Below are 16,715 nucleotides of genomic sequence, written 5' to 3' on the forward strand. Positions count from 1 at the left end.
GCTCCTTGCTTGTGGCCTGGGAAAGCAGCAGAGGATGATCCAAAGCCTTGGGATCCTGCACCCATGTGGGAGACCTGGAGGAGATTCCTGGTTCCTGGCTTCAAATCAGCTCATCTCTGGCCATTGTGGCCACTTGAGGGGTGAATCAGGGATGAAAGATCTTTCTCCCTGAATATCTGCCCTTCCAATAAAAATAAATAACTCTTTAAAAGAGAGAGAGAGAGAGAGACCAAAAAGGTAAAACCTAAAGAGAATCAATTGGACTTAACAATGAAGGCATCATAAGTGACTTGGCAGAATGTGGTTTTGGAGAAGTGGTGGAGCAGTAGGAACAGGAGCCAAATTGCAGTGGATGGAATGGTGAATGAAGGCTATAGGAATTAAAAACAGTAGATTGTCTGTCTCTTTCTTTAGCTTTACTGTGATGAACATAACAGAAATAAGAAAAGATTATCAGCTTGAATGTGAATTTTTTCATCTGTGAAAGTCACACACATAATCATTATGCTATTGGAAAGAACCAAACAGTATGGACATGGTTGAATATAAAGAAGTGATAACAGGTGAAGCAAAAGCCCTAAGGATGAACTTGAGATCCAGAACATAAATGTAGGCTTTATCCTCAGAGAACACGGGGGCCCTTACATTGGGAATCAAGACTGCATTTGGGACAAGTCCATTTTTCGGAAAAGTGTGCTGTCATAACATAGAAATTATGAGAATTCTTTTCTGACAAGCTCCATTTTCTCTGTTAAGTAAGGTCATCCACTAATAGTAGAGACAGAAATGGCATGGTAACCGGCTTCAAGAAATGGATGAAGATTTGAATAGTCGTGGAGGATGAGAGTGATCTCTAACTAGAGGACCCCAGGATCGATGAGCAGCAATGGAAGCCCCCAGCTGAGATTAAAAACCAATAGTTCCTATAGACAGACACTCGGCACCGTCACTGTAGGTATAAATACGACAGGCAGTTAATTCAATCCAAGGCAGGCATTTCATCTGGTACATGTAAGCAGAGAGGGAAAAAAGCACAGGAGTGTTTGATTTGCTGATGGATCTTAGGTTCTTCATTAGTAATGAAGGTTGTAAGGACAGGAAGAAAATAATAATTAAGGAAAATTCAAATTATCCAGGGTCTGCAGCAATCATTCTTAGGTAGGTTTTAACAAAGTCAGAATAAGCTCAAGGATGTTTTCAGACTGTGCTCAACCTTTCCATACTAAGATCTTAACATACTCCACTGGTGGGCATTCATTGCCTGCCTTTACCTCTTCCCAGTTGGGAATCACTTCCTAGGTAGCCACTGTCATTGTTGGGCTGCCCCTTGGCCACGCACCTGATGGATTTGAGGAATAGGTATTACTGTCCCATCTAAATACTTCAAAGAAAGCGTAGCCTCATGTGGAAATATTTCATTGTTGAAACATAAGGTTTTTTTAAATTATATTCACTTGGTTAGGTAAAGCATCAGTGAATTAGAAATACTCTTCCAAATCAAGTTCCTTGTGTTCAGTTATCTGTGACTTGACTCTGTCTTTGAATCTCAAGTTACAAAGTCCTATAATGACACTAAATACCTGAAATCATCCCCTGAAAATATTGTGTCCAGCCCCTTTCAATTTCACTTTTCTGCAGAATGTGAGGCAGTGATGGGGACAAAATAAGTCTAATGAATGACTATGTCCAAAGAAACAGTAGGAAGATGCAATCAAGATAGAAGCTCTTCTAAGCCAACTGACTTTTATTTCATTTTTTGAAATTTGTTCTTTATATTTCCTGCCTATATTTATCTTTCAATAAATCTCAAAACTGTCTTTTTCATTAAGGCCCCTCTACTTTTTTCTCTTCCTCTCACTGCCCGCTGTTTCTTTAAGGTGAGAATGCAAGAAGACGCGGCTCTCCTAAACAAAAGAATTAGCACTCAGCCGGGGCTCACAGCACTTCCGGAGAATCCAAACACTACGCTTCCACCTTTCCAAGAGACACCTTGTGAGTTGCAGCCCAGGATGGACCCATCCCTTGGTCATCAGGTAAAGGATGGCCTAGTTGTGGGTGGCCAAGGTGATGCTTCTGTAGATGCAATTTACAAAGCCGTTGTGGATGCAGCCAGCAAAGGCATGCAGGTCGTCATCACCACTGCGGTCAACAGTACCACTCAAATCAGCCCCATCCCCGCCCTGAGTGCCATGAGTGCCTTCACTGCCTCGATTGGTGACCCACTGAATCTCTCCAGTGCCGTCAGTGCTGTCATTCACGGACGGAACATGGGAGGCCTTGATCCCGATGGTAGGCTGAGGAACACGAGAGGGGCTCGGCTGCCCAAGAATCTCGACCATGGGAAAAACACAAATGAAGGAGATGGATTTGAGTATTTCAAGTCAGCAAGCTGCCACGCATCCAAAAAACAGTGGGATGGGGAGCAGAGCCCCAGAGGAGAGCGAAACAGGTGGAAATGTGAGGAATTTTTAGATCATCCAGGCCATATCCATAGTAGTCCTTGTCACGAAAGGTCCAACAATGTCTCCACACTGCCATTTCTGCCTGGGGAACAACATCCAATACTGTTACCACCAAGAAACTGTCAAGGGGATAAACTTCTGGAGGAAAATTTCAGGTATAATAACTACAAAAGGACTATGATGAGTTTTAAGGAGAGACTGGAGAACACTGTGGAAAGATGTGCACACATTAATGGGAACAGAACGCGACCGAGTCGAGGATTCGGGGATCTGCTCAGCACTGCAAAACAAGACCTGATCCTGGAGGAGCAGTCTCCGAGTTCTTCAAATAGTTTGGAAAGTTCTCTGGTCAAAGACTACATCCATTACAATGGAGACTTTAATGCCAAAAGCATTAATGGGTGTGTGCCTAGCCCTTCAGACGCTAAAAGCATTAGTAGTGAAGATGACCTAAGGAATCCAGACTCCCCCTCTTCCAATGAGTTGATACATTACAGACCAAGGACGTTCAATGTTGGTGACTTGGTCTGGGGCCAAATTAAGGGACTGACTTCCTGGCCTGGAAAATTAGTAAGAGAAGACGACGTTCACAATTCATGTCAACAAAGCCCCGAGGAAGGGAAGGTATACCACTCTTTATCCATTGTCAAATAACTAACCCTTGTTCAGATATTGGTTCTTGTGCATTGCTTATCATCATCACGTTGGAGGCTTTGGATTTGAAATTAACATTCTTCATGACTCACTGAGCATAAAATGAAGGGGAGTGTTGATTATGGTCACCAAAATGTCCTATGGAGCAGGGGTGAGTTGTGAAAGTACAGACCCCAGTGGGGGGCTCCAGAACTACAGTTGGGTTTCCAGAATTTTGTCAAAGCTGCTTTCCTCTCCTGCATTTATGAATTCTTCCTGCCAGGCATAAAGGAGGAAAGCAGTGTTGATGAATGGGGGGGGGGGGGGGGAGGATGGGAGGTGGAATGTGATAGCTGTTGGTGGTCTAGGAGTGTGGCAGAGAGAGGAATTTTCCCACACAACAAAAGGTAACAAGGGACAGCATCTCCTCCACGTGCTTAAATGTGACACCGAGGGCTGACCATGTGGCTGAGATGTAGGTGGGGTTGCAGCTGTTTCTGGAATCGACAGGTAAGGTCTAAGTTCAGAATGGTGTCTCATTTCAGGAAAAGTTCTGGGCCCTTATAACATATGGAAATGTTTAACCCTGTGGTCTGGTTCTACTTAACTCAATCTGATCTTATAAATTAAATGAAAACTTCTCCATGAAACTACCATTCAATTTAGAAGAAATTAGAGAGGGATTTTTGGGCTTGTTTTCTGTCTCTTACAAATGGTAAAATTGACTCACTAAGTAAGAAATACACAGAATGTTTGAAATAGATAGAAAATGTTATATCTTGCCAGGACACTATCATGTACATTCTCTTTCTAGGTGGAGGGAAAATGTTTTAGTTTTTCATCTGGTTAGATAGTAAAAATTACTCTTGCAGGTATACAATATTCTCTTAAAGAGTATATTGTGCAAAGCTATTCTGACTCTGCTCAGATTTTCTCTGGCACTTGGATTTAATGACAGGAAACCAAAAGCATTTTTGCCAGCACAATAAAAGGATTGTTTTTCTCCAGATGACCAAGGAGGTCTGTAAACCCTTGCTTACAGTGCCTAATGTATACTTGTCAGGATATAGACTGGGCAGAATGCTCCTACATTTGATAAGAAAATTAATTCCATACTTCTATTCACCAAACATTTTGCTCTCTGTACTCACTGAGAGCAAACATTCTTAAGACTGATAAACCTAAATATTTTTGATAATTTATTCAAGAAATAACTAGAAAAGTGGTCTTTTATGATATGAATGCAACTGCTGTCAATACTAGATGTAGACACTGTGCAATTTTACAACACTTATATGTAAGCACACCGGATTTTTCTTGTGGTTTGTTTTACAAAAATGTCTAAGTAAAGATTATGGCTTCCCTTCCTTGGACATATTCTCTCTGTCCTGTGTGGCTTGTCCAAATACCAGTATTTTGTTTATCAGGCAAATTAAGATGTGTACTTGAAATGCATTTCGCACTAAAAATTAGTCTGCATCTTCTGCTTAATTTGTTGGAAAACTCCAGAGACTGAGTTATTCAGTATTGTTAAGGGAGATGAATTAAAAAACATATATATTATCCAAGAGTCCAAGGGACATTTGTTTTGCTTCATTTATGTGGGCAGTGATTTTCCACTCACTATAAAATGAAAGCAAGTGATTTTAAAATCCAGAATCATTTTCCTTATTGTAGCAATGAAGAATGCCTAATAGGGAGCATTAGATTGCATCTGTAAACTCATTTACTCCTCCGTCCTTTGACTGACATCCTAATCTTGCATTCTCCGATAAAAAGCATTGCTTTTGAGATACGTAGTATCTCTAGTAATTCATGAAACGGAACTTAAAATACATTTTAAAAATAAAAAACTGAAAGCATACAGTAAAGTATTAAGGATGATACATAAAATATTTAATTATCGTTAGAAAGCTAGGTTTAACAGCCTTAAAAACCCTAGTCAGCTTCAAATTCTGACAATCCTCTGGTCTCTTCAGGAGCTTCCCCACTTTTGCACATAAATAACCCCAAGTGCTATTTCACAGACACTCGTTTCCTCTGTAGTTCACCAATCAAAAGAGAGACTTCTTCATCCCCTCTGTAGTGACAGCCTCTGAGTCCAGTGGTGGTCTCATTTTATAGCATTTTAGAAAAGGCAGTGTCAAACACAGGTCTGACTTCAAGCCTAGTCTTCTTTGCCTACCATGTTTCTGTCCCTGGTTCATCGAGGAAAGATGTAACTGTGTTTGGTATGGGTGTAAGACAGCAAGGATTATTAAATCAATTAGGATGCAAATGTCATTGGCATAGAACCCTTGATGTGCGCACAGCGATGGATAAATAAGTCCTTGTATGTTAATAGCCAGACTTCTGCTTTCAAGAAGGCAAGCAGTGCCTTAGGTTCTCTTATATACACTGTGGCAGGTGCGACATTTTAATAAAGCCTGGAAAAAAAAGGTACTGACTCCATAAACAATTTGTTTATCACAGTGAAACCTCCTTCATTTTACCCTATTAATGCAGGATGTGGGGTCATTTCCCCTAGTGTTTATTATGTCCTTGTAATTTCTCAGAAAAAAAAATTTACCAAACTATTTCTTTATGTTTTATTGTTTTTAAGCCATTTTTAGCCTCTGAATTTTCGACCTATTCCTGTGGCCATCAAATTAAATTAATTCAAACTCCTGTTATCCCGCTAAGCAAAGTCTGTGCTACCTCAAGTTTTAGACTGCATTTATTACCTGCCTCCATCCAACAGCCTTTTATCTTTCAGTCTCTGAGCAAGACCACCTCATTCCCACCCCCAGCCCCAATTTGTTTTGTGTTGCTTTTGGAGGTAGTTGAAGTAGAAAATCCAGTTCATCAACATAATTACAGATTTATGGTTCCAAAGCAAATGGAGCAGCTTTGCATGTTTTCAGGTTGAACAAGTGGGTCTCTGGCCCAAGACAGCAGCACTGTGATCCAGGCACTGTGTCCAATCAAAGACTGAGCCCTTCGTGTTGCTTGGATGTTCACTTTTTAGCAGGCTCTGTTGGCACTCCTTGATGTGGAAATTATATGTAGCAGAACCACTGATACTGCATTAGAAATGGTGGGCAGTTTCTGAGATGTGCCTCACAGCAGCAAATTCTGCATGAACACATGCCTCACAGAATTAGCAGGTTATGGCAAACAGACACACCAACTTTAGGCATTCTGATGAGAGCTGAACCCCAGTTCTGCCAGTTACCCGAGTGGTTCTTCATAGGTATAGTACCCTCCCAGTAACTGTAGGGTCCTTATTTTTCATGTGGAGCTGTTCATTCCTACTCAAAATGATGTTGTAATACTTAAATGAAATGAGATTACTCAGCACACAAAAGAGGTTTGGTAAAAATTAGTCTTAAGAAAGCTGCATGGAAATGCCCATTTGCCGCATCTGGAGTGTTAATTCCAATTCTGATTCTAGCTTCCTGATAATGTGTACCCTGAGAGGTAGCAGGTGATGGCTCAAGTACTTGAACTCCCACCCAAATGGGAAATTCAGAGTGAGTTCTGGGCTCCTCGCTTTGACCTGGCTCAGCCCCAGCTGTTGTAGGCAATTGGGAAGTGAATCAGTTGATGGAAGATTCTCTCTCTCACTCTCTCTCTCTTTATCTTTCTCCCCTCTCTCTTCCTTTTGCCCCGCTCTCTCCCTCACTCCTTCTCTCACTTTCTCCTTCTTTCCCTCTCTCTCCCTTTTTCTTCCTCCCCTTATTCTATTTGTATTATGAATTTGGATGCCACCATTATGCCATTACCATCATTTGACATTAATTCTTTTTTTTACCAATGCATTATCCTTACATCAAGGTCTTATTAACCAGTTTGAGAATGGACAGATTGTAATGGCTAATATTGTATGAATGAATTAGTTCATAACTGTTTTTATGAGCTGCCACGTATCATATAGATTGGCATCGCTGATTAGATATTATTATTAGCCGTTAATCCCAGACATGTGTTATTTACAAGCATTCAAAGCACTCAGACAACTGAATGAACTTGAAAGTCTCTCTTACCTCATTGTTTCTAAAGATGGTCACGTTCCTCTGCCTTTCTATTCTCCCACTCCCCCGAAGCACACACACACTCTACTAGTTAGTAGAAATTGTGAACAGTCTGAAAAGTTGTGCTGAGTCAGGTGTATATTACTGTCCTAACAGTGAAGGTCTGTGGCGTATGTGAGGATGTTATGTGTCTTTCATGATAGTGTTTGGGAAGTGGTATCTCCTTCCTCTTGGGCTTTCTCTCTTCATTATCAGTTTATAATGGAACACAAGCTGGGAGGTAGCTATATTTGTTGTGCATAATTGGCGTACGCATCCCTCTGAGCCATGAATCTTGATTTTTTATTTTGTTGGTGTTTGTTTGTTTTTGTGGTTCAGTAGCCAACAATAAGATTTTAAAAACCTGCACTTTCAGATCTTGACATCATGTTAGGGCAATCTTGGGAAGGATTTATGTACCCCTCAAATTACACCGACATGCCACATTGCACAGACATGGTTAAACATATACAAGCATGAACGAAAATAGTTTTATGTACTTATGTAAATGATTATTGAAAATTTTTGAAAATGTTCATTTTCTAAAGCATATTATATAACCATTACCTCTGCTCTCACATTAACTAACCTAAAACATCAACTAATCAAAGCTAAAAGTTTTATTTTCCTATGTAGATCATTTTTATTCCTTTGAACGTTATCCCACTGATCTTTGATTATCCCAGTGGATGTGTCTTTGCACCCAAAGGAAACCTAAGAGAGAATTTATTATTGGTTTGGTATCAAAAAATTTTTTCAGTGTAACATTTGCTGTTGGACAAATAGAGAGACACTCCTGATTGTTGAGTCCAAATGGAGACTTGCGTTTCCAAGTGCCAGTGGGTAGGGGACTCCCTCATAGGTATCACATTTTTATTTCCCACACTGTAATGTTTAGCAGGTAAGGATAAGAATGGAGAGTCATTCATAATGGACTGAAGTTGTCATTGTCTAAAAAATCAGAATCATAATTATTTGGGGGCCATCCATGTTCTGTGTGTCAGTTTAGCACCATTGGCATGCACCTGTTGACTGCATGGCACACAAGCAAAGACAGCTTCCCCTGCATTCTGGGCAGGCGTAATCCAAGGCTCAGATGAGCCTGGAGAGGTGTGCCTTCATGTGTTGCTGAAACGCTTTGCTTTGCAGAATAGCCTTTTTGTGCTTCACTACCAGAGGCAGCTGCTTGTGTTGTTTGGTGCTGTAAGTCCTCTGTAGGATGTTTTCTTCGTGTACTTATTTTACTTTAGACTTTTCCTAACTACCATTGAGAACAAATCCCTTTCTTTGTACCCAATCGGTAGTCACAGTATTTGGGCTACCTTTTGGCTTGGTGCTCAGTAGACACCAGAATCTTCTAGAAAAGGGAGACAAACAGGTTTTTTAAAAGAAGATGGATAAGATTCCAGCTAACACTATCAATTCTTAATAAAAAATAGAAGATCATTCTTTAAAAATATGAATGTCAAGAAAAAGACGAAGCTTAGTAAAAAGCTTGGATGAGACTATAAACTTTACTGTAGTGAGCTGTAGCATATTGTGATCATTTTGTTGTTGTTGTTGTTTGAAGCAAGATTAAAGAGGACGAGGAGGTTCACATATCTTCACACAGTTTACTGAGACGCAGCCCAGAGTTCGTGATCTTGTCTGTACAGTCTTCATAGTGACAAGTGGAATGTCAGGTGTGTGACAAATACAGGCTTATCCATGAACTTCTAGAAATATGAGTTTGTCCAAAACATTTCATTTTGTTGTGGATTGATATGAGATTTGCAATCATATTTGCCTTCATGCTTGAATACAGTTTTCTGCTGCATACAAGTATTGCCTTCCAAAGTGAAGAGAATGGGAGCACCAGCACAAACAAAAAACAAAACACCAGGAAACACGTCAGCTAGGCCACCAGCTCTGTGAGGCTTAGACTTGGCTGGTTCACTTGAAGTCTAGTTTTTCTTTAAGGGACTTCTCCATGAGTATTTTATTACAGTATTGTTAGAAAAGTAGGCTCACCCTTTCTGTTGTAGGTGAAAGCAACTTTTTACTTCAAATTGCTTATCCATTTCCTCTTTCAAACATATTGAAATAGTGCACTTAAGGTGGAAGGATCTTGCAGTTCGAAGACATTTTTGAAAAGATTTACTATTTAATATGTGTTCCCTACTAATCTAGTAAAGGGCTCATATTGGCTTATTGGTATTTCCCAGGCTTCAGCTTCACTGTATATTATATATGCTATTACTTACCTAACGTTTTCTTTCAGTTAACATATGTTCTATACACACTTCAAACCACTTTTATAATTTAAATGGCATCTTAAGACTTCTCTTAAAATACTGTATGTGAAATTTTAGATATATTATTTATATTTTTTCTAATAAGAATGTCTGTGAAGATGTAACTATTCTTTCAAATGTTTTAACATTCCTCATGTTCCGCCAAAGATAATTTCACTTCCACTACTGGCACTTTGGAGAGCTGACCACTTTGGTGTCTAGAGACAGCCTTCATGTTCATGGCTTTCTTAGGTCCTGTCAGTGACCCGTAATGATGTGAATAATTATCCCCATTACAGATGAGAGAACAGAAGTTCAGTTAAGTGGCATTCCTAAGAACTCAAATCACAGGCAGCTTGACTAGTTTCAACTCTGTCCTCTAACTCTGGGCTTGGTGCTCTTTGCATAATACAATTTCCCCAACAACAGGGCCTTGTAGAAATGGAATGGAGAAGTGAAAAATGAAAAGGGGAACTTGAAGGCATTCAGCTTTTCTGTTATGAAAGCTGTGATGTGGCTTTTGCTCCATCCTTTGACCTTTAGGTGACAGCCTTGCCTCAGCACTAAATAGCAGCAAAGAATGCACAAAAGGAGGTGTCATTACGATTAAAGCCTGCCGGGAATTGTGACATCCTCTGCAGTTGACTGGCTCCATGCAAGAGTCATCTAGCATCCAGGACTTTCACATATATGCTCACTTTAGAGGGATGGTTTGGCTCTGCGAGCTTTGTGTTTGTCATAGACTTTAAGTTACTGCTGATACACACTACAAATCATGGTGTGGACTCCATGTAAAAATTAAGTTACCAAATGTTTAGTATGTACCTTGTGGGCAAAATAAGCAAACAAGAGACTTGGCCTTCTTTAGGTCAATGATGAATCTTCCAGCACATAACAGAATCTGTTGTTACATTTCTAACCTCATTAATCAGACTAGGTGATTGTTACTGTCAAAGAATCTTGCAGCTAGAGAATCTGAAAAGGTTTAATAAAAGAAGAATTTTAAAAGTTAAAAAAACAAAATATATGTATGTATCTTTATTAGAGGCATATTTGAACTATCAATGCACAGAATTTTTAGACATCTTTTTATAATTCTTAAATAGAACATGTGTAAAAATATATATACCATGATGGCTGGACTGATCAGCATCATCAGTGTTAGGATGCGACTAACTGGGCAAATTATGAGTAAAGATAAATTTCTCTACTGGTTTCTCACAAAAATAGTAACTAAATAATTTCTGGAATTACTAGCTTATGAATATGCAATAATCCAAGATTATAATTATGAAAGTATTACATATCTTAAACTACTTGCTCTTTTGGTGTAAATTTCTTTACAAGACTTATGTTTAACCTTTTTATTGCTAAATTTGTACTTTTTGATTTACATATTAGCTAAGTAATTTACAAGGGAATTTTTAAAAATCAGCTAACAATTTCTGTTTGACTAAAAACTTAGTTTGTTTTCCATTTCATGATATCATTTGGGGAGTTATCTTTAAAGAATTGCCTGAATATTGTTCAATATATGAATATTTTCTCAAAACAACACACTATCATACATATTTTACTGTGAAGTGTGAAAATTCTGAAACAAAAGAAGTGTTTCCCTCTGGGTAGGTGTAATGTTGTTATGCTAGAAATACACAGTGGTGTGTGTCCTATTTACAGTTATTTTCAGAAAGCACCATCATTACTTTCTCTTTCAAGGTCATTGAATATTTCCTAAATAACACATTTTATTATGAAAGTACCTTAAAACCTTAAGGAAGATTTAAATGAATAATGCATAATAGAGAATTAGTCCAGAAAAGAAAATCACTAGGGAATTATCTAAGCATTAAGATTTTGAAGATAAATTTGTGTTAATTATCATGTAACTGCTCTCTAAAAATGGACCTTAATTTTAAAAGTGTTTGGCCCAATTTTTAATGTGTACATTTATGTGTATGCGATTATAAATCTTATGTGTTTAAAATGTGCATTTCAATATATTGCAGAACAGATGTGGTGGAGAGAAGTTAAGACTTTTGAAGTCAAAGCTGAGCTTCAGGTTTTTTTTTTCCTTAAACAATTTATATATTTATATGAAAAGAAGAATGACAGGGACAAAGATCTTCCATTTGCTGGTTCGCTCCCTAAATCACTGTGACAGCCAATTTTTTTCAAGCAGAAGCCATGACCTCCGTTCTGGTCTCTGACATGGATGGCAGCATCTGAACACTTGAATGTCTTCCTCTGCCTCCCCCCTGAATATTAGCAGGAAGCTGGATTGGAAATGGAGCATCCAGGATGGGAGCTTCCACTCTAACACATGATGCTGATGTGGCAAGCAGCAGTTTTCCCCACTGCACCACAACACCAGCCCTAAGAGTTTGCATTTGTTTTTCTTTCTTTCTTTTTTCTTTTTTTCTTTCTTTCTCTTTCTTTCTTTCTTTCTCTTCCTTCCTTCCTTCCTTCCTTCCTTCCTTCCTTCCTTCATTCCTTCTTTCCTTCCTTCCTTCCTTCCTTCCTTCCTTCCCTCCTTGATTTAGTATTTTTTTTCCTTAATATGGTTCCATAGGCATAGGGATTCCTCTATCCACCCTCCCCCTTCCCCAATACCATTTACCCCCATATTATTACAATAACATAATCTTTCAGCAACAGTCAAAAGTCCAGCATTTTGATATTTAAGTGTATCATGTCATTGTAGGTATAGACAATGGTACATGGCATTCTATTGTCATGGTGTATTTAACAGGTTCATCGGGAGTCCTCTTTTTATTCTGGAATAGAGATGCATACTGCGTCACTTCCCAGTATGCTAGTCTCTATTCTACAGTTTATCTGTAAAAATATATGAATATACATGTTTACCTATATATCTATTTGTTTTGTATTTTGCATGAACACTGCCTTATAGCAGAGAGAACATATGATATTTGTCTTTTTTGGATTGGTTTACTTCACTGAGCATAAGGGTCTCTAATTGGGGTAATTTTGTTGCAAATAGTAGAGTTTCATTCTTTTTCATTGCTGAGTAATATTCCATGAAGTGGATATACCACAGTTTCTATACCAGTACCAGACTGTTTATGTCTTAATATGTCTTAAGGTCTGGAATTGTGATTCTGCCGGCTTTATTTTTATCCTTCAGATTGCTTTGATCATTTGGTCATTTGGTCTTGGGTTTCCAGATGGATTTTTGTATCATCTTTTCTATTTCTTTGGGATTTTTATTGAGGTTGCAGTGAATATGTGTATTACTTTTAAGTAATATGGGCATTTAGATGATGATGTTTAGATGGTGATGATGTTGATTCTACCAACCCAGGAATATGGTGAATTTCCTCATTTTTTAATGTCTTCTCCTATTTCTTTATTGAAAGTTTTACAATCTTCCTCATAGAGATCCTCTGCATCTTTGGCTAGCTTTAATCCAAGGTATCTAAGATTCTCCTCCACTATTTTAAAGGGAACTATACTTACAAGTTCTTTCCAGTGGACTTATTTATGTATACTAGGGCCATTGACGTACTGCCAAATTCTTTTTTGGGTTCCAGTAGTCTTTTTATTGAGTCTTTTGGTCCTCCTGTGTAGAAAATCATGTCATCTGTGAACAGTGATAATTTTAATTCCTCATTTCTAATTTGAATTCCTATAATTTCTTTCTCTTGCCTAATAGCTCTAGCAAGGACTTCCAATACTATGTTGAATAGCAGTGGTGAAACTGTACATCCTTGTCTAGTTCCATATCTAAGTAGAAAAGCTTCCAATCTTTGCCTTTTCAATAACATGGGAACTGAACAGGGTCTTTTATGTATTGCGTTGATTGTGTTGTAGAATGTTCCTTCTATGCCTATCTTGCTTAGGGTTTTTAGCATGAAATAGTGTTGGATTTTATCAAATGCATTCTCTGCATCTATTCAGATGATTACATGGTTTTTATTCTTCAATCTGCTGATATGGTGAATTACATTTATTGATTTGTGTATGTTAAACCATCCCTGCATGCCAGGGATAAATCCCACCTGGGTGAGTGATCTGTTTGATGTATTGTTGGATCCTGTTGGCTTTTGCATCTGTGTTCATCAGAGATGTTGGTCTGTAGTTCTCTTTCTCTGTTGTGTCTCTGGCTCTGGTATTAAGATGATGCTGACTTCACAGAGTTTTGGATTGCCTCCCCTTCATATTGTTTTGATTAGCTTATGGAGGATTGGGGTGAGTTTTTCTTGAAGCATTTGGTAGAATTCACCAGTGAAGCAATGCAATCCAGGGCTTTCCTTGGTTGGGAGAGATTTAGTTACTGAATCAATAAATGGTTCGACTTGACTGATGCCATTCAGTTCCAATCCTCTGTTTCCCATCACTGGTGCCACTCTCTCCAATTAGTTTCAGACACAGGCTCCTGAGCAATGTTTTTGCCACAGCCTCCACAGCCCCAGCTCCTGGGTCGCCACTCTCTGCCCCCCTGTGATCCCCTGTAATGACCACACTGTTGTCTACCCAGCCTTTTCTCCCACTCCTTGTTTCAGCACTACCAGGATTAAGGAGACACCAGCTGTGACCTTAACCTAAGGGCCATCAGTGGTACCAGTTTTTTTACTTTCTTCCTTCCTTTCTTTCTTTCTTTCTTTCTTTCTTTCTTTCTTTCTTTCTTTCTTTCTTTCTTTCTTTCTTTCTTCCTTCCTTCCTTCCTTCCTTCCTTCCTTCCTTTCTCTCTCTCTCTTTCTTTCTTTCTTTCTTCCTTTCTTTCTTTTTCTTTCTTTCTTTCTTTCTTTCTTTCTTTCTTTCTTTCTTTCTTTCTTTCTTTCTTTCTTTCTTTCTTTCTTTCTTTCTTTCTTCCTTCCTTCCTTCCTTCCTTCCTTCCTTCCTTCCTTCCTTCCTTCCTTCCTTCCTTCCTTCCTTCCTTCCTTCCTTTCTTTCTTTCTTCTTAAGCAACCAAGACTTCTTTGGCCTGAAACCCATGGGATACCAAGTCAGTATTCTTTTCCTGATGGGACCTGTGCAGTATGTTGAGCTGTAAGTGAGTTCTCTCATGGCCGAGTGCATGCACAGCTCACTGTTGTTCCTCCACTTCCATCCCCAGAGCCTTTGCCACAGAAGTCAAAATGGGAATCTGGTGCAATAGCCTAGTGGTTAAATTCTTGCCTTGCATCTGCCACAATCTCATATGGGTACCAGTTCATGTCCCAGCTGCTTCACTTTCCATCCAGCTCCCTGCTTGTGACCTGGGAAAGCAGTAGAGGATGACCTAGAGCCTTGGGACCCTGCACCTGCATGGGAGATCCAGAAGAAGCTCCTGGGTTCTTGCTTCAGATAGACTCAGCACTGCTCATTGTGGCCATTTGGAAAGTGAAACAGAGGATGGTGGATCTTTTTCTCTGTATACTGCCTTTCCAGTAAAAGATATAAAATAGATTATTTTTTTTAGTCAAAATGGCATCTAATGTGGCCATCTGATCTTGGCCATAAACACCACCCCCATGGTTTTACATCCTACCACTAGGGCTCTGACCTTCTGCTTCTGCATATAATCGGATTAGAAAATCTGCAGGACCCACAGTTCTTGGGCTGAATTCACCTGCTGCGTTCCTAGTGAACGCTGCTTTCCACCTGGCTGCCAGTGGAGCTCTGGCCACTGCTGGGATGTCTGTTCACTAGAGCACCACTGTGCCTTCGCTGCTGCTTCCCTGTGCCCACAGGTCTGCAGGTGTCCCTCTGCTGTCAGCCAGTCTCTCCTATTTTCTGAAGTTGCACCCTCTCTGCTTCTTTTTGGCTAATCCTTCATTCGTTTTGACATGTCCTCGCCCTATTTTGCCATCTTGCATTCATTGAGCTTCATTTCTGACTCATTAACATCTGTAAAATAATAAAATCAGGGCTTAGTTTGCCATTTAATATAATTTAATACAAATAAAAGTGTATTAATCAATAAAGTATAATAAATGCATAGGAAATGCTTTTGCTGCCCCATTATTTCTTATTTACTTTAAAATTCACACTGAAGATAAAATAGTTTTCTCTAATCTATTTTTAGTGTGGTGATTATATCAGAAAAATTAATATTTCTATCTTCTTAGATACTTATCTCTTTGTGTTAAGAACCTCTGAATTCTTCTCTCCTAGTTCTTTTTAAGATACACAATAGATTATTGTGAACTGTAGTCCTTCTGGGCTGTAGAACATTATAAATTATTCCTCCTGTGTAAGTGTATGTGACACCTGTTGTGTCCCCTCCTTCTGCCCCACCTACTTCTGATGACCACAGTTCTACTCGCTACTTCCATGAAACTGACAGTTTGTCATTTTGTGCCTATTATTTCACATAATGTCATAATCTCCAGGTGGATCCATGTTATCACAGTGGTAGGATTTTTTTCCTTTTAATAACTGAGTAATATCCATGTGTGTATCTACCACATTTTCTTTACCCATTCTTCCACTACTGGAGATCTTAGCTCCATATATTGGCAGTTTCATATTATATATATTATATATTTTTATAATCTTTTATATTGTATGTATAGTTTATTTCCTTTGGATATAAATCCAAAAGTGGGATATCTGGTTTGTATGGGAATTCTATTTTTAGTTTTTTGAGGCACTTTTATGCTATTCTCCATTATGGCTTTACTAATTTTATACTGCCCCCACCCACAAGGGTAACTTAGCTTTTAAATTCAGGATACCACTGGGCAAATTCGTCACTGCTGTGCCATACTTTGTTTCAGTGGGAATCTGTGTTCTGGCACCTGAAGCTGAGGCATCCTGAGATCTCCCACTGCTGTTAGTTCATTTGTGTCTAACCAGCCCTTATATGAAAGGAGAGTTTCCTTCCTATTAGCAAGAGGATGCTTTAAATGCACGCAGAATTAATGATTGATTACATACATGTAACATGCAAAATTTTCTTATAGTCTATCATGTAAGTGAATACAAGATGGAATTTCATTTCCAACATAAAATATGAAAATATTTTAAGACACCTTGTTTTCAACAGTCCATGGATACAGTCTGCTTGCTTAGGCCTTCCTGGTCATCACAGCCGGGACACTTTTCCTTACGTAGCATACCATTGCAACACAGTTGTTTCATGGTCTGGCACACAGTGGAACAGGTGTCCCCATTGAATGTGTGTGTTTAAGGTAGTTGGATTCTTCAAGACAAAATATAATGATGTGAGAAGGAAGACACTTCTGTTTGCCTGTTTTCTCATTGAATAATTAGAAATGCTTGTTTTTAGATTTCCTAATGGAACCCCTTTGTTCATCAGAGTGTGTTCAGGATTTTAAGCAATCCTAAAT

At 38.9% G+C, this 16,715-nt stretch overlaps 1 protein-coding gene across 1 annotated transcript in view; it reads left to right on the forward strand.

Annotated features, from left to right (window-relative positions):
• The window catches only part of MBD5 (methyl-CpG binding domain protein 5), a 120,158-nt gene that overhangs the window by 90,932 nt on the left and 12,511 nt on the right, over window positions 1-16,715 (forward strand). The window contains exon 9 of the mRNA XM_040971547.1: window positions 1,878-3,086. Within this exon, the coding sequence (XP_040827481.1) occupies window positions 1,878-3,086 (1,209 nt within the window). The remainder of the gene's footprint in view (window positions 1-1,877; window positions 3,087-16,715) is intronic.

This window comes from Ochotona curzoniae, unplaced genomic scaffold (genome assembly GCF_017591425.1).
Source record: "Ochotona curzoniae isolate NIBS_2020 unplaced genomic scaffold, NIBS_Ocur_1.0 contig_2210, whole genome shotgun sequence".
NCBI lineage: Eukaryota > Metazoa > Chordata > Mammalia > Lagomorpha > Ochotonidae > Ochotona > Ochotona curzoniae.